The 21,112-nt window shown below is 48.3% G+C and overlaps 1 protein-coding gene across 1 annotated transcript in view; it reads right to left on the bottom strand.

Moving 5' to 3' along the window:
- Positions 1 to 21,112, bottom strand: part of LOC140385927 (reversion-inducing cysteine-rich protein with Kazal motifs-like) — a 212,548-nt gene that overhangs the window by 134,536 nt on the left and 56,900 nt on the right. The window contains exon 6 of the mRNA XM_072468578.1: positions 2,871 to 3,138. Within this exon, the coding sequence (XP_072324679.1) occupies positions 2,871 to 3,138 (268 nt within the window). The remainder of the gene's footprint in view (positions 1 to 2,870; positions 3,139 to 21,112) is intronic.

Genomic DNA, 21,112 nt, shown 5'->3' with positions numbered 1-21,112 from the left:
AATCTGCACTCAAGCCAACATTCTTGCACCAGTATGTTTTGTTCATGTTTCCCCCATTGCTCATCTCAAATGCAGTGTTGTCAATTTCTTATTTAGCATATTGGTGTCAATACAGCATAATGGGAAAACAAGGCACACTTAAATTAGGTTGCTCTAGCCGAAGCCAAAGGCGAATGATCCACCAAGAGATAGCGGCCGGGATTCTCCGAACCCGTGCCGGGTCAGAGAATCGGCGGCTGTTGAAAGAGGCCCCCGCGGCGATTCTCCACGGTCGACCTGCCGAGTTCCACCGGCGTGGTTCACATATGGTACTACCCGGCGGGAGCTCAGACCCACGGGCGCGTTGGCTGTCCTGGTGAGGGGGGGGGATCAGACTCTGGGGGGGGGGGGGGGCCTCCACGACGGCCAGGCCCGCGATCAGGGACGACCAATCAGCGGGCACGCACGATCTTGGGGGGGGGCTACCTTCTTCTGCACGGGCCCATTGTGTCGCTACGCCATGTTGCACGGTGCCGGCGCGGAAACGGCCACCACGCGCATGCGCTGCCGCAGAAACGGCAGCCGTGCGCACGCGTGGACCCGCCGCTGCAGTGCAGGACCGCGTATCGCGCTGGAGCACTCCTGCGCCGTGCTGGCCCCCTGAATCGCTGGGCCAAGAGGCCCGTTGATGTTGGCGTGAAACACTCTGGTGTTTACGCCAGCATCAACACTTCGCCGGGATTTTGGAGAATCCCGGGCAATGTATTTTCACAGCTCCCAGATGACGGAGAAGATCTTGAGATGGGCCAAGCAGAATCAGGAGGTGAAGTGGGAAGATAGTGGTATTCGTATATGCCACGATGTCACAGTGGAGCTGGCAAGGTGGCGGGCAGCCTGTAATAGGGCGAAGGCAGCATTTTGTAACAGTAATATGCGGTTCGGGGTGGTCTACCCGACGAAGTTGAGAGTTACACATAACTCCAAGGACTATTACGTCTTAGATTAGAATTTACAGTGCAGGAGGCCATTTGGCCTATCGAGTCTTCACCGGCCCTTGGAAAGAAAACCCTACCCAAGCCCACGACTCCACCCTATCCCCGTAACCTAGCACCCGGAGGAAACCCACGCAGACACGGGGAGAAAGTGCAAACTCCACACAGCCAGTCACCCGAGGCCGGAATTGAACTGGGGACCCTGGAGCTGTGAGGCAGCAGTGCTAACCACTGTGCTACCACTGCCCTTGCTGCTGCCTGTCCCCATCCTCCGTCTGCTCCCATGCGTCCTCCCTGGGCTCGTCCTCCAGCCCCTCCTTGTCCAACTCCTCCACGTCCGCCTCCTCCTCCAAGGCCGCCTGTTCCTCCTCCTCCACCTTCAGCATGTCTCCCCGCTGCTATGCCAGTTTGCGTAGGTCATAGTGGACCACCAGAAAGCAGGCGACCCTCTCGTGGCTGGATTGCAGCGCACCCCCAGAACGGTTGAGACATCGGAACCCCATTTTCAGCAGTCTGGTACACCACTCAACACCGGTCACCGGCCTCTGTACTGGCATCATTAGCTGGGTCATAAGTTGGCATCTCTTGTTCCCCCAAGAGTCATCCTGGGGTGTCCTTCAAAGTATCACCAGCATTTTCGGTTTTAATTGCAAATCTCCAGAATATGTAACATTCTGCTTTCTGAAAAGATCTGAAAGGTCTAACCGAAAACAACTTGCAAAGAAATTAAACTACCCCCCCCAGTTAAGGAAGGGGTCCATAAGCAGATACATAGATTTAGGGTAAGAGGTAGAGGATTACAGGGGATTCAAGTGAGTTTTTTCACCCAGCGAGTAATGGGAATCTGAAACTTACTGCCTTAAAGAGTGGCAGGGACAGAAATCTCATAACATTTGAAAAGGAATTGGATTAACACCATTAATGGAGGAATCCAAGGCTCTATGGTGCAAACTTGGTCGAACATTTTCACCTTTATTTTTAAAAAAAATGTTGAGTACCCAATTAGTTTTTTTTCCAATTAAGGGGCAATTTAGCATGGCCAATCCACCTAACCCGCGCATCTTTGGGTTGTGGTGGTGAAACCCCAGACATGGGGAGAATGCGCAAACTCCACATGGGCAGTGACCCAGGGCCGGGATTCGAAACCGGGTCCTCAGCGCCGCAGTCCCAGTGCTAACCACTGTGCCACATGCCGCCCCTTTTCACCTTTATTGAGGGTTACAAAAGAGAGAGAATACACATATTTACACTGGCCTAACCATCTCCTGGGACTAAAAAGTTGGCCTTTTGGGTGTTCATTGTTTAGACACTGTAAAAACCTGGCCAAGCTCGACTAGATCTGCGAATTGACATTTGAAGCCTGTCCTAATTGTTTTTAAATGCTGGATGCACTCACACGTTCTGTTGTACTTGAATGAAGCTCCAGGATGTACGCACTACAAACAACTCATTGTAATCTAGTGCTGATCCACAATAAACTTCACAACAAAGTCCCTTGAGAGACCCAAAGCGATGGTTGGGAGAGGCTGTGATGTGTGAAGGATGTTCATCACTTGAAGAATGAAGATGACCGTATGAGGCAGACATTCTTTCTCTAATTCAGGGATCATTCACATATTATAGGAGCCAAATCAAAGTAGTACCCAAAAATAGATTAGAAATTAATTGAAGTTAATTTGCACAGAAATCTTGGGTTCATAAAATCTCCAGCTAACTGAAGGGTTGCAAATAAGGAACAACTTTTTCACAAAATCTGACTTTGTCTCCTGAGTCAAATGTAACGAGGGGAATTAAAGCAAACTCTTCTTCGCATTTACATTTTTTGGGGAAACAGTTTCTATTAGAACGTTAAAGCAGGCCAGACATTAAAATAAAATACATTTTAGTTAATGTACCAACCTGCAGCTAGAGGTATTTGCTTTAGAACAACAGTGCAATTTAGCACCATCAACAGCTGGAGCAGGCAACCCATTTGTGCTGTTGTCTGGATTACTTGATCCAGAGCTTTCTAGAAAGCACTGCCAGAGTGGATCCTGTGGCAGTGGCATTTTCTTACACCCCTCGATAAGTCCATCAACAATTTCTTGATCTGTAGACTTTGTCATCAGCACTCTTCGACATGTGGTCTGGCAAGCATGGTCTTCTGCTCTGTCACAGCAATATAAACCTAAATAGTTAGAAACTCATTATTACTATTTAGCTTTACTGCATTCTTTATTGGGATTTCTATTTAAGTTCCATTTTTCAACCAAGACACAATAAAATACAACTAATGCAGCACACATCTGATATGGAGGCTCCTGGGTAACTGGAACAAAGCTCCCAAAGAACCGTGCAATAATTAATTATGGGATTTGATCATTGCTGTATGCCGTTGTAGCACAATGAGTGTAGCTAGATTTCACAAATACATATATAGCTACATAGAAGATAGGAGCAGGAGGAGGCCTTTTGGCCCTTCGAGTCTGCTCCACCATTGAACAAAGAACAAAGAAAAGTACAGCACAGGAACTGGCCCTCCAAGCCTGCGTCGACCATGCTGCCCATCTAAACTAAAATCTTCTCCACTTCCGGGGTCCGTATCCTTCTATTCCCATCCTATTCATGTATTTGTCAAGATGCCCCTGAAACGTCACTATCGTCCCTGCTTCCACCACCTCCTCCGGCAGCAAGTTCCAGGCTACCACTACCCTCTTGTGTAAAACAACTTGCCTCGTACATCTCCTCTAAACCTTGCCCCTCGCACCTTAAACCTATGCCCCCCCCAGTAATTGACCCCTTTAGCCTGGGAAAAAGTCTCTGACTATCCACTCTGTCTATGCCCCTCATGACTTTGTAGACCTCGATGAGGTCGCTCCTCAACATCCTTTGTTCCAGTGAGAACAAACCAAGTTTATTCAACATCTCCTCATAGCTAATGCTATGAGGAAACACCCTGGTAAATCTCTTCTGCACCCTCTCTAAAGCCTCAACATCCTTCTCGTAGTGTGGCAACCAGAATTGGACACTAGACTCCAAGTATGGCCTAACTAACGTTCTATACAGCTGCAACATGACTTGCCAATTTGTATACTCAATGCCCCGGCCAATGAAGGCAAGCATGCCGAATGCCTTCTTGACTACCTTCTCCACCTGTGTTGCCCCTTTCAGTGACCTGCGGAGCAGTACACCTAGATCTCTCTGACTGTCAATACTCTTGAGGGTTCTACCATTCACTGTATATTCCCTACCTGCATTAGACATTCCAAAATGCATTACTTCACATTTGTCCAGATTAAACTCCATCTGCCATCTCTCCGCCCAAGTCTCCAAACGATCTAAATCCTGCTGTATCCTCTGACAGTCCTCATCGTTATCCGTAATTCCACCAACCTTTGTGTCGTCCGCATACTTACTAATCAGACCAGTTACATTTTGCTCCAAATCATTTATATATACTACGAACAGCAAAGGTCCCAGCCCTGAACCCTGCGGAACACCACTAATCAGCCCTCCAATCAGAAAAGCACCCTTCCATTGCTACTCTCTGCCTCCTATGACCTAGCCAGTTCTATATCCATCTTGCCAGCTCACCTCTGATCCTGTGTGACTTCACCTTTTGTACCAGTCTGCCATGGGGTACCTTGTCAAAGGCCTTACTGAAGTCCATAAACAACATCCACTGCCCTACCTACAGCAATCATCTTTGTGACCTCCTCGAAAAACTCTATTGTTAGTGAGACACAACTTCCCCTTCAGAAAACCGTGCTACCTCTCCCTGATACATCCACTTACTTCCAAATGGAAGGAGATCCTGTCTCGAAGAATTCTCTCCAGTAATTTCTCTACCACTGATGTAAGGCTCACTGGCCTGTAATTCCCTGGATTATCCTTGCTACCCTTCTTAAACAAAGGAACAACATTGTCTATTCTCCAGTCGTCCGGGACATCACCTGAAGACAGTGAGGATCCAAAGATTTCTGTCAAGGCCTCAGCAATTTCCTCTCCAGCCTCCTTCAGTATTCTGGTGTAGACCCCATCAGGCCCTGGGGACTTATCCACCTTAATATTTTTCAAGACACCCAACATCTCGTCTTTTTGGATCTCAATGTGGCCCAGGCTATCTTCTCCAGACTCAACATCCACTAATTCCTTCTCTTTGGTGAATACTGATCTGATGCAAAGTATTCATTTAGTACCTCGCCCATTTCCTCTGGCTCCACACATAGATTTCCTCCCCTGTCCTTCAGTGGGCTAATCCTTTCCCTGGCTACTCTCTTGCTTTTTATGTACGTGTAAAAAGCCTTGGGATTTTCCTTAACTCTATTTGCCAATGACTTTTCGAGACCCCTTTTAGCCATCCTGACTCCTTGCTTAAGTTCCTTCCTACTTTCCTTATATTCCACACAGGCATCGTCTGTTCCCAGCCTTCTAGCCCTGCCAAATGCCTCCTTTTACTTTTTGACGAGGGCTACAATATCTCTCGTTATCCAAGGTTACTGAAATTTACCATATTTATCCTTCTTCCTCACAGGAACATGCCGGTCCTGAATTCCTTTCAATTGACATTTGAAAGCCTCCCACATGTCAAATGTTGATTTACCCTCAAACATCTGCCCCCAATCTAGGTTCTTCAGTTCCCGCCTAGTATTGTTATAATTAGCCTTCCCCCAATTTAGCACATTCACCCGAGGACCACTCTTATCCTTCTCCACCGGCACTTTAAAACTTACTGAATTGTGATCACTGTTCCCGAAATGCTCCCCCACTGAAACTTCTACCACCTGGCCGGGCTCATTCCCAAATACCAGGTCCAGTACAGCCCCTTCCCTAGTTGGACTATCTACATATTGTTTTAAGAAGACCTCCTGGATGCTCCTTACAAACTCTGCCCCGTCCAGGCCCCTAGCACTAAGTGAGTCCCAGTCAATATTGGGGAAGTTGAAGTCTCCCATCACAACAACCCTGTTGCTTTTACTCCTTTCCAAAATCTGTCTACCTATCTATTCCTCTATCTCCTACTGGCTGTTGGGGGGCCTGTAGTAAACCCCCAACATTGTGACTGCACCCTTCTTATTCCGGATCTCTACCCATATAGCCTCGCTGCCCTCCGAGGTGTCCTCCAGGAGTGCAGCTGTGATATTCTCCCTAAATAGTAGCGCAACCCCTCCAGCCCTTTTACATCCCCCTCTATTCCGCCTGAAACATCTAAATCCTGGAACATTTAGCTGCCAATCCTGTCCTTCCCTCAACCAAGTCCCTGTAGTGGCAACAACATCATAGTTCCAAGTACTAATCCAAACTCTAAGTTCATCTTCCTTACCTGCAATACTTCTTGCATTAAAACATATGCACTTCAGGCCACTAGTCCCGCTGTTTTCAGCAACATCTCAATTGTCTGCTCTTCCTCAGAGCCATACTGGCCCTATTTCCTAGTTCTCCCTCAATCTTTTCACCTTCTGATCTATTGCTCCGGTACCCACCCCCATGCCATACTAAACCCTCCCGTGTGACACTAGCAAACCCCACGACTAGGATATTTATGCCTCTCCAGTTTCGATGTAACCAGTCCTTCTTATGCAGGTCACACCTGTCCCGGAAGAGCTCCCAGTGGTCCAGATAACTGAAGCCCTCCCTCCTACATCCAACTCAATAGCCTAATCATGCTTTTTCCCCATAGCCTTTGATCCCATTCTCCCCAAGTGCTATATCCAGCCGCCTCTTGAATATATTCTAAGTTTTAGCATCAACTACTTCCTGTGGCAACAAATTCCACAGGCTCACCACTCTTTGTGTGAAGAAATGTCTCCTTATCACTGTCCAAAATGGTTTACCCAGAATCCTCAGGCTGTGACCCCTGGTTCAGGACACACCCATCATTGGTAACATCTTCCCTGCATCTACCCTGTCTAGTCCTGTTAGAATTTTATAAGTCTCTATGAGATCCCCCCTCATTCTTCTGAACTCCAGCGAGAACAATCCCAACCTAGTCAATCTCTTTTCATATGACAGTCCCGTCATCCCTGGAATCAGTCTGGTAACCCTTCGCTGCACTCCCTCAAGAGCAAGAACATCCTTCCTCAAAGAAGGAGACCAAAACTGCACACAATATTCCAGGTGTGGCCTCACCAAGGCCATTTACAATTGCAGCAACACATCCCTGCTTCCATACTCGAAACCTCTCGCAATGAAGTCAACATACCATTAGCCTTCTTTACTGCCTGTTGCACCTGCATGCTTACCTTCAGCGAATGATGCACAAGGACACCGAGGTCCCGCTGCACACTCCCCTCTCCCAATTTACAACTGTTCAGGTAGTAATCTGCCTTCCTGTTTTTGCTTCCAAAGTGAATAACCTCACACTTATCCAAATTATACTGCATCTGCCATTGATTTGCCCACTCGCCCAACCTGTCCAGATCAGGCTGTAGAATCCCTGCATCCTCGTCACAATTCACCCTCCCATCTAACTTGGTATCATCTGCAAACTTTGAGATGTTACATTTTGTTCCCTCATCCAAATCATTAATATATATTGTGAATAGCTGGGGTCCCAGCACCGATCCGACTAGTTACTGCCTGCCAATTTGAAAAGGACCCATTAATCCCAACTCTTTGTTTCCTCTCTGCCAACCAGTTTTCTATCCACCTCAATATATTTCCCCCAATCCCATGCGCTTTGATTTTGATTTTGCATAATAAACTCTTATGCGAGACTTTATCAAACGCCTTCTGAAAGTCCAAATGTACTACATCGACTGGCTCCCCCTTGTCAACTGCACTGGTTACATCTTCAAAGAATTCCAACAAATTTGTCAAGTATGATTTTCCCTTCATAAATCCATGCTGACTCGCACTGATCCTCCCACTGCTTTCTAAATGTTTCGCTATAAAGTCCTTGATAATGGATTCAAGCATTTTCCCCACTACCGATGTTGGGCTTACTGGTCTATAATTCCCTGCTTTCTCTCTACTTCCCTTTTTGAATATTGGAGTGACGTGAGCTACCCTCCAATCTGCAGGGTCAGTTCCAGAGTTTATAGAATCCCGGAAATGACCAACAATGCATCCACTATTTCTAGAGCCACCTCCTTAAGCACTCTGGGATGCAGATTCTCAGGCCCTGGGGATTTATCCGTCTTCAATCCCACCAATTTTCCCAGCAACATTTCTCTACTAATGTCCATCTCCCTCAGTTCTTTCCTCTCACTAAACCTTTCATTCTCCATCATTTCTAGTATCTGAATTGTGTTCTCTTTTGTGAAGACAGAACCAAAGTATGTATTCAATTGCTCAGCCATTTAGTTGTCCCTTATTATGCATTCCACTGTTTCTGTCTGTAGGGAAATATTTCTCTTTACCAATCTCTTTCTCTTCACATATCTGTAGAAACTCTTAGTGTCAGTCTTTATGTTCCCTGCAAGCTTCCTTTCGGACTGTATTTTCCCGTTCTTAATCAATCCCTTCGTCCTTCTTTGCCGAATTCTAAACTGCTCTCAATCCTCAGACCTATTATTTTTCTTAGCCAATCTGTATGCTTCTTCCTTGGATCGGATACTATTTGTAATTTCCTTTGCAAGCCATGGATTGACCCTCTTACCCATTTTGCTTTTGTCCCAGACAGGAATGGACCTGCGTTCCTTGAATGTTTGCCATTGCCTATCTACTGTCATCCCTTTAAGTAACTCTACCCAATCTATCAAGGCCAACCCACGTCTCATACCTTCATAGTTCCCTTTATTAAGATTAGTCTCCGAATCAACTACTTCACTCTTCATCTTGATAGAAAATTCTATCATGTTATGGTCGCTCATCCCCAAGGGGTCTCGTACAGCTAGATTGGCAATGATTCCCTTCTCATTGCACAGTACCCAATCTAAGATGGCCTGCTCTCTAATTGGTTCCTCCACATATTGGTCAAGAAAACCATCCCGTATACACTCCAGGAATTCCTCCTCTACAGCATTGTGGCTAATTTGATTTCCCAATCTATGTGAAGATTAAAATCACCCATGATCACCGATATTCGGGTGTCGCACGCATCTCTAATTTCTTGATTAATGACATTCCCAACCTCACCACTGCAGTTTGGGGATCGATATATGACACCCACTAATGTTTTTTGCCCCATGGTATTTCTCAACTCTTCCCAAACAGATTCCGCATTGTCAGAGCTAATATCCTTTCTCACTGCTGTGTTAATTTCCTCTTTAACCAGCAGTGCCGCGCCATCACCTATAGTACAAAAGTAACTATGTCCAGAGTGCATATAGTCAAGGAAGGTTTTATTTTCTAAATTGAGAAACCCAAGAGAAACACCAAGGATAATTTTATATGGCATCATCCAGGTTGAAAAGTGTAGGTGAAAACAAAGATAAATCAAGCAGCAGCAGTTAGGTAATATCAAGCGAAGGTCTTAAAAGATTATCAAACCATTGCCTATGAAGAAAATTACTTCACATTTTAGTTACACTAGGAAATAGGGCTGAATTCCTTACTTCCCGCCACTGGCAGCGAGAATTGCGATCGGGCGGAGAATAGCGGCAATGGAAAAATCGTGATTTGCGCCTTGCGGTGATTCAGATGCCATTCTCCAGTCCCCCGCTGGCAGCATTACGGAGGTTTGTGCCCCATGCCGGCAGGCCCATGCAAGACAGTCACCTGCATGGATTTAAATCTCATTAGTAGGTTGGTCACTGCCCCATCCCTCCACGATGTTCCACCACTCAGGAGGAAGTCACACGGGAGTGAATTGGTGCAAGTATTTACAAGTGGGGCCTAAACTCTCAAATATTGTCAGACTTGCTGGGAGGGTGGCTGCCTGGGCCGGGTAGGGGCGCGGAGGGAGTAGCAGGGAAGGTCTTGGTGCCAGGTCCATGGACCTGGTGTTATAACCCCCATAGGTTCGAGGATTGATTTCCTGATAGCATGTGTAGAGTACGAGCCCCCCCCCCCCCCGCCTCACTGAGGGGTGAGGCTCAACAGGGGGCTCTTTAATTACCCAAGATAAAAGCCCGCCCAGGAAGGAGCTGACATCTCAGGATGGGCCCAGCTGGGATTTGGACCGTTGTTTAGTTGCTGTATTTCCTAACTGTGAGTTGGAAAAAAAACTACTTTGGGCTAACCATTTCAGGATTCTTCATTGACTACAGTACTTGGGATATCTAACTAGGGATAATTGCAGCCTGCGCAGAATGTGATTCAAACACCCCTCTGGTGCTACTTACTGCTCACTGTGTCCTGCAAATGTTCAGTGAGCCTCTAGTGATGTGGGAACCCACCCAGGCTGTCCCTCTGGAAACCCTCATACCCCTGCGGTATTATCAAGGGGATTGGTGTGGTCATGCTCAATCACTGGCCCATCAGGTATTGGAACTCCTCAGAAGCGTAGCCCCACTGCAAAGGAAGCAGGGGATCAGCACAGCTTACCCCAACCAAAGGACCCCTGCACCAAGACATTTGGAACCCTCCCTCGTACACTGTCCTTTCTTAGGGCAGAGACCTCACCAGTGACACCGACCCCTCAGGATCACGAGCTGTCTCATCCTGGCAACACTGACTGCCCCTGCAACCTCCTCCCATGCACTGTTCAGGAGGGTGGGCCTCAGTCTGCAGACCACCCTGAGAAGAGGATGTCCCTCTTCTCCTCATTGGCATAGAGCAGTGGGCCCACCTCGGACTCCTCAAATTGAGGGAACAAGTCTTCTTGTTGCTGCAATGAGTGTGTGGAGCACTTAGAAGCAGCTTCGGTGTGTCAGGCTCTTTAGCACTAATTCCGACCCCAGTGGTTGCACTGCCTGCTAGGCTGGGAATTGCTTCCAATTCTCGCTGGCAGAGTGCTGGCCCATTTGCTTGTCATAAGAGTCATAGAATTTACAGTGCAGAAGGAGGCCATCAAATCTGCAATGCCCCTTGGAAAGAGCACCCCACTTTAAGCCCACGCTTCAACCCTGTCCCTGTAACCCAATAGCCTGACCCAACTAAGAGGCAACCCACCTAACCTGCATATCTTTGGACTGTGGGAGGAAACCGGAGCACCTGGAGGAAACCCATGTAGACACGGAGAGAAAGTGCAAAACTCCTCAATTGCGGAACAAATAGTGCCCCCAATTGGAATGCAAATCACACGTTATTCAGTTCCAGCGGGAACACTTAGGGTGGGATTGACCGGCTGTTCACATCAGCAGGATATTCTGGTCCCAAGCCGGCATGCGGGTTTCCCGGCAACGAGGGGTACAGTCAATGGGAAATCTCGTTGACAATTGTGGGACTGGTACATCCCGATGGCAGGCCAACTCTGCCACTTAAAAACAAGCGGCAGGTTTTGATGGGTAAATCCTGCCCCCCCAAATGGAGAATCCAGCCCATAATGTCCAGTGAAATTCTCAGGCAGGCAATTTGTAATTGAAGACCATCTCTAAAGAGACAATCAACCATTTTGATTTTTTTATGTGAAAGAATAGGGCTTTACCCTACAGTGTTGGCTTTCCAAATGTGCTCTGTATCTCCAAGTCAAAGAGAAGGCACTGAGGTTCAGCACAAATTGTTTCCAGTTGCCTACAAATGTGATCCAAATAAATGAATGCAAGAGAAGTCTGACTTTGTTCCATACCACAAATAATTGAACACAGTCCAAAGAGAATGGAAAATTCTAAAATGACCAGCAATACAAATATCAGCATCAAATCACTTAGTCAGCACCTTGAAGTGCACTCAAAACTTTCACATCAGCAATTACTTATCTAAACAACTTTTATGTCTAACTTGAACAATGATCCTTCGGAGTAGGGCTGGTTTACAACAATTTGAGCTATATTATGATGGATATCAATTCGCCAGTGTATAAATGTTCATGTTCAGACAATCCGAATGACAGCATGTGCTGCACAGATTCTGCTTTGATGCTGGCAGAGAACACACTTATAGGAAGAAGTCAAGAGTATGCATGCTCCAGTTTCCTAGTGGTCGCATTCATGATCAAAATGTCTCTGACCATATTTCCTTTAAACAGAGCAAAATCCCTTTGGTGGAATTTTTTCCCCCAACTCAAATACTTGAGGTTGCGTCCTTGGGATTATGAAAAGCATATATTACTTTGGAAAATTAACTCCGACAGGAGGAAATATAAGAGGGGAAGGGCGCTGGATATTTGAAAACACAGCTCAGAAACACTCTATAAAATGCACAGCCTTTCAAATCTCATAACCAAATGCAGAACGCAGACAACAACCCTTGGTAACAAAGTACAATGAGCAGTCGGACGTCGATCTGAAAATTAATTACAATTGAATCAAAGCCAACGCTTGCAACTACAATTCCTCAATGAATTCCACTGCCTTTCGATACCAGGCAGCCTTACAGTGAGCACTAAGGGCAATTTTGGACACCAAGGGCAATTTATCACGGCCAATCCACCTAACCTGCACATCTTTGGACTGTGGGTGGAAACTGGAGCACCCGGAGGAAACCCACGCACACACGGGGAGGATGTGCAGACTCCGCACAGACACTGACCATAGCCGGAATTGAACCTGGGACCCTGGAGCTGTGAAGCAATTGTGCTATCCACAATGCTACCGTGCTGCCCTTAAGAACTTAATCTACACTATATCATTCTACCATAATCCATGTACCTATCCAATAGCTGCTTGAAGGTCCCTAATGTTTTCGACTCAACTACTTCCACAGGCAGTGCATTCCATGCCCCCACTACTCTCTGGGTAAAGAACCTACCTCTGACATCCCCTCTATATCTTCCACCATTCACCTTAAATTTATGTCCCCTTGTAATGGTTTGTTCCACCCGGGGAAAAAGTCTCTGTCTACTCTATCTATTCCCCTGGTCATCTTATAAACCTCTATCAAGTCGCCCCTCATCCTTCTCCGTTCTCATGATAAAAGGCCTAGCACCCTCAACCTTTCCTCGTAAGACCTACTCTCCATTCCAGGCAACATCCTGGTAAATCTCCTTTGCACCTTTTCCAAAGCTTCCACATCCTTCCTAAAATGAGGCGACCAGACCTGTACACAGTACTCCAAATGTGGCCTTACCAAAGTTTTGTACAGCTGCATCATCACCTCACGGCTCTTAAATTCAATCCCTCTGTTAATGAACGCTAGCACACCATAGGCCTTCTTCACAGCTCTATCCACTTGAGTGGCAACTTTCAAAGATGTATGAACATAGACCCCAAGATCTCTCTGCTCCTCCACATTGCCAAGAACTCTACCGTTAACCATGTATTCCGCATTCATATTTGTCCTTCCAAAATGGACAACCTCACACTTTTCAGGGTTAAACCCCATCTGCCACTTCTCAGCCCAGCTCTGCATCCTATCTATGTCTCTTTGCAGCCAACAGCCCTCCCCACTATCCACAACTCCACCAATCTTCGTATCGTCTGCAAATTTACTGACCTACCCTTCAACTCCCTCATCCAAGTCATTAATGAAAATCACAAACAGCAGAGGACCCAGAACTGATCCCTGCGGTACGCCACTGGTAACTGGGCTGCAGGCTGAATATTTGCCATCCACCACCACTCTCTGACTTCGATCGGTTAGCCAGCTCGTTATCCAACTGGCCAAATTTCCCATTATCCCATGCCTCCTTACTTTCTGCATAAGCCTACCATGGGGAACCTTATCAAATGCCCTACTAAAATCCAGGTACACTACATCCACTGCTTTACCTTCATCCACATGCTTGGTCACCTCCTCAAAGAATTCAATAAGACTTGTAAGGCAAGACCTACCCCTCACAAATCCGTGCTGACTATCCCTAATCAAGCAGTGACTTTCCAGATGCTCAGAAATCCTATCCTTCAATACCCTTTCCATTACTTTGCCTACCACCGAAGTAAGACTAACTGGCCTGTAATTCCCAGGGTTATCCCTAGTCCCTTTTTTGAACAGGGGCACGACATTCGCCACTCTCCAATCCCCTGGTACCACTCCTGTTGACAGTGAGGACGAAAAGAGCATTGCCAACGGCTCTGCAATTTCATCTCTTGCTTCCCATAGAATCCTTGGATATATCCCGTCAGGCTTGTTTATCCTCAAGTTTTTCAAAATGCCCAACACATCTTCCTTCCTAACAAGTATTTCCTCGAGCTTACCAGTCTGTTTCACACTGTCCTCTCCAACAATATGGCCCCTCTCATTTGTAAATACAGAAGAAAAGTATTCATTCAAGACCTCTCCTATCTCTTCAGACTCAATACACAATCTCCCGCTACTATCCTTGATCGGACCTACCCTCGCTCTAGTCATTCTCATATTTCTCACATATGTGTAAAATGCATTGGGGTTTTCCTTGATCATACCCGCCAAAGATTGTTCATGCCCTCTCTTAGCTCTCCTAATCCCTTTCTTCAGTTCCCTCCTGGCTATCTTGTATCCCTCCAGCGCACTGTCTGAACCTTTGTGTCCTCAGCCTTACATAAGTCTCCTTCTTCCTCTTAACAAGACATTCAGCCTCTCTTGTCAACCATGGTTCCCTCACTCGACCATCTCTTCCCTGCCTGACAGGGACATACATATCAAGGACACGTAGTACCTGTTCCTTGAACAAGTTCCACATTTCACTTATGTCCTTCCCTGACAGCCTATGTTCCCAACTTATGCACTTCAATTCTTGTCTGACAACATCGTATTTACCCTTCCCCCAATTGTAAACCTTGACCTGTTGCACCCCATTACTGAAGTGAAAGTCACAGAATTGTGGTCACTATCTCCAAAATGCTCCCCCCACTAACAAATCTATCACTTGCTCTGGTTCATTGCCAAGTACCAAATCCAATATGGCCTCCCCTCTGGTCGGACAATCTACATACTGTGTTAGAAAAGCTTCCTGGACACACGACACAAACACCACCCCATCCAAACTATTTGATCTAAAGAGTTTCCACTCAATGTTTGGGAAGTTGAAGTCACCCATGACTACTACCCTGTGACTTCTGCACCTTTCCAAAATCTGTTTCCCAATCTGTTCCCCCACATCTCTGCTACTATTGGGGGGCCTATAGAAAACTCCCAACAAGGTGACTGCTCCTTTCCTATTTCTGACTTCAACCCATACTACCCCAGTAGGCAGATACTCCTCGAACTGCCTTTCTGCAGCTGTTATACTATCTCTAATTAACAATGCCACCCCCCCACCTCTTTTACCACCCTCCCTAATCTTATTGAAACATCTATAAACAGGGACCTCCAACAACCATTTCTGCCCCTCTTCTATCCAAGTTTCCGTGATGGCCACCACATCGTAGTCCCAAGTACCAATACATGCCTGAAGTTCACCCACCTTATTTCTGATGCTTCTTGCGTTGAAGTATACACACTTCAACCCATCTTCATGCCTGCAAGTACTCTCCTTTGTCAGTGTTCCCTTCCCCTCTGCCTCACTACATGCTTTGGCGTCCTGAATATCGGCTACCTTAGTTGCTGGAGTACAAATCCGGTTCTCATACCCCTGCCAAATTAGTTTAAACCCTCCCGAAGAGTACTAGAAAACCTCCCTCCCAGGATATTGGTGCCCCTCTGGTTCAGATGCAACCCGTCCTGCTTGTACAGGTCCCACCTTCCCCAGAATGCGCTACAATTATCCAAATACCTGAAGCCCTCCCTCCTACACCATTCCTGCAGCCACGTGTTCAACTGCACTCTCTCCCTATTCCGAGCCTCGCTATCACGTGGCACCGGCAACAAACTAGAGATGACAACTCTGTCTGTCCTGGCTTTTAACTTCCAGCCTCACTCCCTAAACTTGTTTATTACCTCCACACCCCTTTTCCTACCTACGTCATTGGTACCAATGTGCACCACGACTTCTGGCTGCTCTCCCTCCCCCTTAAGGATCCTGAAGACACGATCCGAGACATCCCTGGCCCTGGTACCCGGGAGGCAACATACCTCCCGGGAGTCTCGCTCGCGACGACAGAATCTCCTATCTATTCCTCTAACCATTGAATCTCCTACTACTATTGCTTTTCTATTCTCCCCTCTTCCCTTCTGAGCCCCAGAGCTAGACTCAGTGCCAGAGACCTGGCCGCTAGGGCCTTCCCCCAGTAGGTCATTCCCCCCCAACAGCATCCAAAACGGTATACTTGTTTTGAAGGGGTACGGCCACGAGGGATCCCTGCACTGTCGGCCTGTTTGTTTTCTTTCCCCTGACTGTAACCCAGCTACTCTTGTCCTGTACCTTGGGTGTGGTTACCTCCCTGTAACTCCTCTCTATCACCCCCTCTGCCTCCGGGATGATCCGAACGAAGTTCATCCAGCTCCAGCTCCCTAACACGGTCTCGGAGGAGCTGGAGTTGGGTGCACTTCCCGCAGGTATAGTCAGCGGGGACACCGGTGGTATCCCTCACCACCCACATCCTACAGGAGGAGCATGCAACTGGCCTAGCCTCCATCCTCTCTTACCTTACAGAATATAGCTGCCCTGTGGACCAACTGGACCTCCGCCCTCCGACTCTGCTCCCAGTCAGCAGCTGCACTCTCTGTAAACTCCTGGCTCCGTTCTCGCTCTTTGCGGAAATGTAGGAAACAAAATGAAAGGAGCAACTTACTCCCTCCTCACCTAACTCCCTCAGTCACCAAACTCTCACTATAGCACTCAAATGCACCAAATTCAGCACTCCCTCGGTCACCAAACTCTCACTCTAGCACTCAAATGCACAAAATTCAGCACTCAGTGCGAAACTGCCAGATAATCTGTTTTTGTGCTAAGGTTGAGGATTACATGTTAGTCAGGGCACTGGAAGCAATTTCCTGCTTTTCTTTCCCTGATTATTTATATCACCTGAACAGACATCAGGGGCGGGATTCTCCCCCACCCGGCTGGGCGAGGGGTCCCGGCATGCTGGAGTGGCGGGAACCACTCCGGCGTCGGGCCGCCCAATAGGTGCAGATTTCTCCGCACCTTTAGGGGCCTTGAGGGGCTAGGCCCGCGCCGGAGTGGTTTCCGCTCCACCGGCTGGCATGGAAGGCCTTTGGTGCCACGCCAGCCGGGGCCGAAAGGACTCTGCCGGCCGGCGCGAGCATGCGCGGGAGCGTCAGCGCCTGCTGACGTCATCCCTGCGTATGCGTGGGGGGGGGGGGGGTCTCTTCCGCGTTGGCCATGGTGAAGGATGCGGCCGAGGGAAAAGAGTGCCCCATGGCACAGGCCCGCCCGCCAATCGGCGGGCCCCGATCGCGGGCCAGGCCACCGTGGGGGCATCCCTCGGGGCCAGATCGTCCCCAGGTCCCCGGAGCTCGCCCGCGCCGCCAGGTCCCGCTGGTAAGAGAGGTGGTTTGATCCTTGCCGGCGGGACAGGCATTCCAGCAGCTGGACTTTGGCCCATCGCGGGCCGGAGAATCGCAGGGGGGGGGGGGGGGGGCGCGCTGACTGGCGCGGCGCGATTCCTGCCCCCGCCGAATATCCGGTGCCACAGAATTCGGCTACCGGCGGGGGCGGGATTGACGCCAGCCCCCGGCGATTTTCCGACCCTGCGGGGGGTCGGAGAATCCCACCCCAGGCTTTGTTTTCAAGGTCTCATCCAAATAAACCCTGCAATCCATCAGCAATGCACTGAATTGCAGGCATAGATAATGCACTTAATGTCTCCACTGGGGCTTGAGCTCACGACTTTCCGACTCAGGTCAGAACGCCACCGCTGTACCAACCCAGAACTCAATAAAAAGTGTTTCCTTTAAAAATACGACTGGTTTCTTTGGGTAACCATGATAATCTTTAAATTAATTGGAAAGGTGGTTACTGAACATATATTTTAAATGATTGTGATACACAGGAAAACATGGAAAACTAGATTAAATGAAAGAATAGGAAGTCAGGTCAAATTTTTTTAAATTTTTAAAAAATATATTTTATTCAAGATTTTTTGGCCAAACATAACAGTACATAGTTTTTCTTTTAAACAACAATAAAGCAATATAAATAACAGTGGCCAGTTTTAAACAAGTAAATAAATAATATATAAACAGAAACAAAAACAAAACTAAATGGCAACTGCCTTGTCAAAAATAGTTACTCTCCAAAGATACAATCCAACAGTCCAATATACATTACCTGTATCAAATGTCTATACATATTCAATGACATCCCTAAGAGCCCGCCCGGATCCTCCCCCCCAGGTTGCTGCTGTTGTCTTTCTTTCTTTTTCATTCCCTCTATCGTTCAGTGAGGTAGTTGACGAACGGTTGCCACCGCCTGGTGAACCCTTGAGCCGAACCCCTTAATACGAACTAGATCCGTTCTAACTTTATAAACCCTGCCATGTCGTTTATCCAGGTCTCCACACCCGGGGGTTTGGCTTCCTTCCAAATTAACAATATCCTGCGCCGGGCTACTCGGGACGCAAAGGCCAAAACATCAGCCTCTCTCGCCTCCTGCACTCCCGGCTCTTCTGCAACCCCGAATATAGCCAACCCCCAGCTTGGTTCGACCCGGACTCCCACCACCTTCGAAAGCACCTTCGCCACCCCCACCCAGAACCCCTGTAATGCCGGACATGACCAGAACATGTGGGTGTGATTCGCTGGGCTTCTCGAGCATCTCCTACACCTATCCTCTACCCCGAAAAATTTACTGAGCCGTGCTCCAGTCATATGCGCCCTGTGTAGAACCTTGAATTGTATCAGGCTTAGCCTGGCACACGAGGACTACGAGTTTACCCTACGTAGGGCATCAGCCCACAGCCCCCCCTCAATCTCCTCCCCCAGCTCTTCTTCCCATTTCCCTTTCAGCTCATCTACCATGATCTCCCCCTCGTCCCTCATTTCCCTGTATATGTCCGACACCCTACCATCCCCCACCCATGTCTCTGAGATCACTCTATCCTGCACCTCCTGCGTCGGGAGCTGCGGGAATTCCCTCACCTGTTGCCTCGCAAAAGCCCTCAGTTGCATATACCGAAATGCATTCCCTTGAGGCAACCCATATTTTTCCGTCAGCGCTCCCAGACTCGCAAACGTCCCATCTACGAACAGATCTCTCAATTGTACTACCCCAGCTCTTTGCCATGCTCCAAATCCCCCATCCATTCTCCCCGGAACAAACCTATGGTTATTTCTTATCGGGGACCGCACCGAGGCTCCCCTATGCTGTCTCCACTGCCCCCAAATTTTTAATGTTGCCACCACCACCAGGCTTGTAGTGTATTTCTTCGGTGAGAATGGCAACGGTGCCGTCACCATTGCTTGTAAGCTGGTCCCCTTGCAGGACGCCCTCTCCAATCTCTTCCACGCCGCTCCCTCCCCTTCTTCTCTCCCATCCACTTACACACCATTGAAATATTGGCGGCCCAGTAATAATCATTTAGGCTCGGTAGTGCCAGCCCCCACCCTATCCCTACTACGCTGCAAGAACCCCCTCCTCACTCTCGGGGTCTTCCCGGCCCACACAAACCTCATTATGCTTTTCTCGATTCTCTTTAAAAAAGCCTTCGTGACCATCACCGGGAGGCACTGAAACACAAAGAGGAATCTCGGGAGAACCACCATTTTAACCGCCTGCACCCTACCTGCCAGCGACAGGGACACCATGTCCCATCTTTTGAAGTCCTCCTCCATCTGTTCCACCAATCGTGTTAAATTAAGCCGGTGTAAGGTTCCCCAATTCTTGGCTATCTGAATCACCAAGTACCGGAAGTCTCTTGTTACCTTCCTCAGTGGTAAATCCTCTATTTCCCTGCTCTGCTCCCCCAGATGCACCACAAACAACTCACTTTTCCCCATGTTCAATTTATACCCCGAGAAATCCCCAAACTCCCCAAGTATCCGCATTATCTCTGGCATCCCCTCCACCGGGTCCGCCACATACAACAACAAATCATCCGCATACAAAGATACCCGGTGTTCTTCTCCTCCCCTAAACACTCCCCTCCACTTCCTGGAACCCCTCAGTGCTATGGCCAGGGGCTCAATCGCCAGTGCAAACAATAACGGAGACAGGGGACACCCCTGCCTCGTCCCTCTGTAAAGCCGGAAATAATCAGACCCCCGTCCATTCGTAACCACACTCGCCATCGGTGCCCTATACAGCAACTGTACCCATCCGATATACCGATCTCCAAAGCCAAATCTCCTCAGCACCTCCCACAGATAATCCCACTCCACACTATCAAATGCTTTCTCGGCATCCATCGCCACCACTATCTCCGCTTCCCCCTCTGGCGGGGGCATCATCATTACCCCTAGCAACCTCCGTATGTTTGTGTTCAGCTGTTTCCCCTTCACAAACCCAGTTTGGTCCTCATGAACCACCCCCGGGACACAGTCCTCTATCCTCGTCGCCATTACCTTGGCCAGAATCTTAGCATCCACATTTAAAAGAGAAATGGGCCTATAGGACCCGCATTGCAGCGGGTCTTTTTCCTTTTTTAGGAGCGATATCGTTGCCTCTGACATAGTCGGGGGCAACTGCCCCCTTTCCCTAGCCTCATTAAAGGTTCTCGTCAGAAGCGGGGCCAGCAAGTCCATATACTTCCTATAAAATTCCACCGGGAATCCGTCTGTTCCCGGGGCCTTCCCCGCCTGCATGCTCCCAATCCCTTTCACTACCTCCTCCATCTCAATCTGTGCTCCCAGTCCCGCCCTCTCCTGCTCCTTCACCTTAGGGAATTCCAGCTGATCCAGAAAGCACATCATTCTCTCCTTCCCTTCCGGGGGCTGAGCTTTATATAATCTTTCGTAGAATGCCTTGAACACCCCATTCACTCTCTCCGCTCCATCTCTCCCTCCTCATCTCTCACCCCCCCCTATCTCCCTCGCTGCTCCCCTCTTCCTCAGTTGGTGGGCCAGCAACCGGCTCGCCTTCTCCCCATATTCGTACTGTACACCCTGTGCCTTCCTCCATTGTGCCTCTGCAATACCAGTAGTCAACAAGTCAAATTCTACATGTAGCCTTTGCCTTTCCCTGTACAGTCCTTCCTCCGGTGCCTCCGCATATTGTCTGTCCACCCTCAAAAGTTCTTTCAGCAACCGCTCCCTTTCCCTACCCTCCTGCTTTCCTTTATGTGCCCTGATAGATATCAGCTCCCCTCTAACCACTGCCTTCAACGCCTCCCAGACCACTCCCACCTGAACCTCCCCATTGTCATTAAGCTCCAAGTACCTTTCAATACACCCCCTCACCCTTAAACATACCCCCTCATCTGCCA

This window comes from Scyliorhinus torazame, chromosome 11, assembly GCF_047496885.1.
Source record: "Scyliorhinus torazame isolate Kashiwa2021f chromosome 11, sScyTor2.1, whole genome shotgun sequence".
NCBI classification, from domain to species: domain Eukaryota; kingdom Metazoa; phylum Chordata; class Chondrichthyes; order Carcharhiniformes; family Scyliorhinidae; genus Scyliorhinus; species Scyliorhinus torazame.
This window is presented reverse-complemented; position numbering and strand designations above follow the sequence as displayed.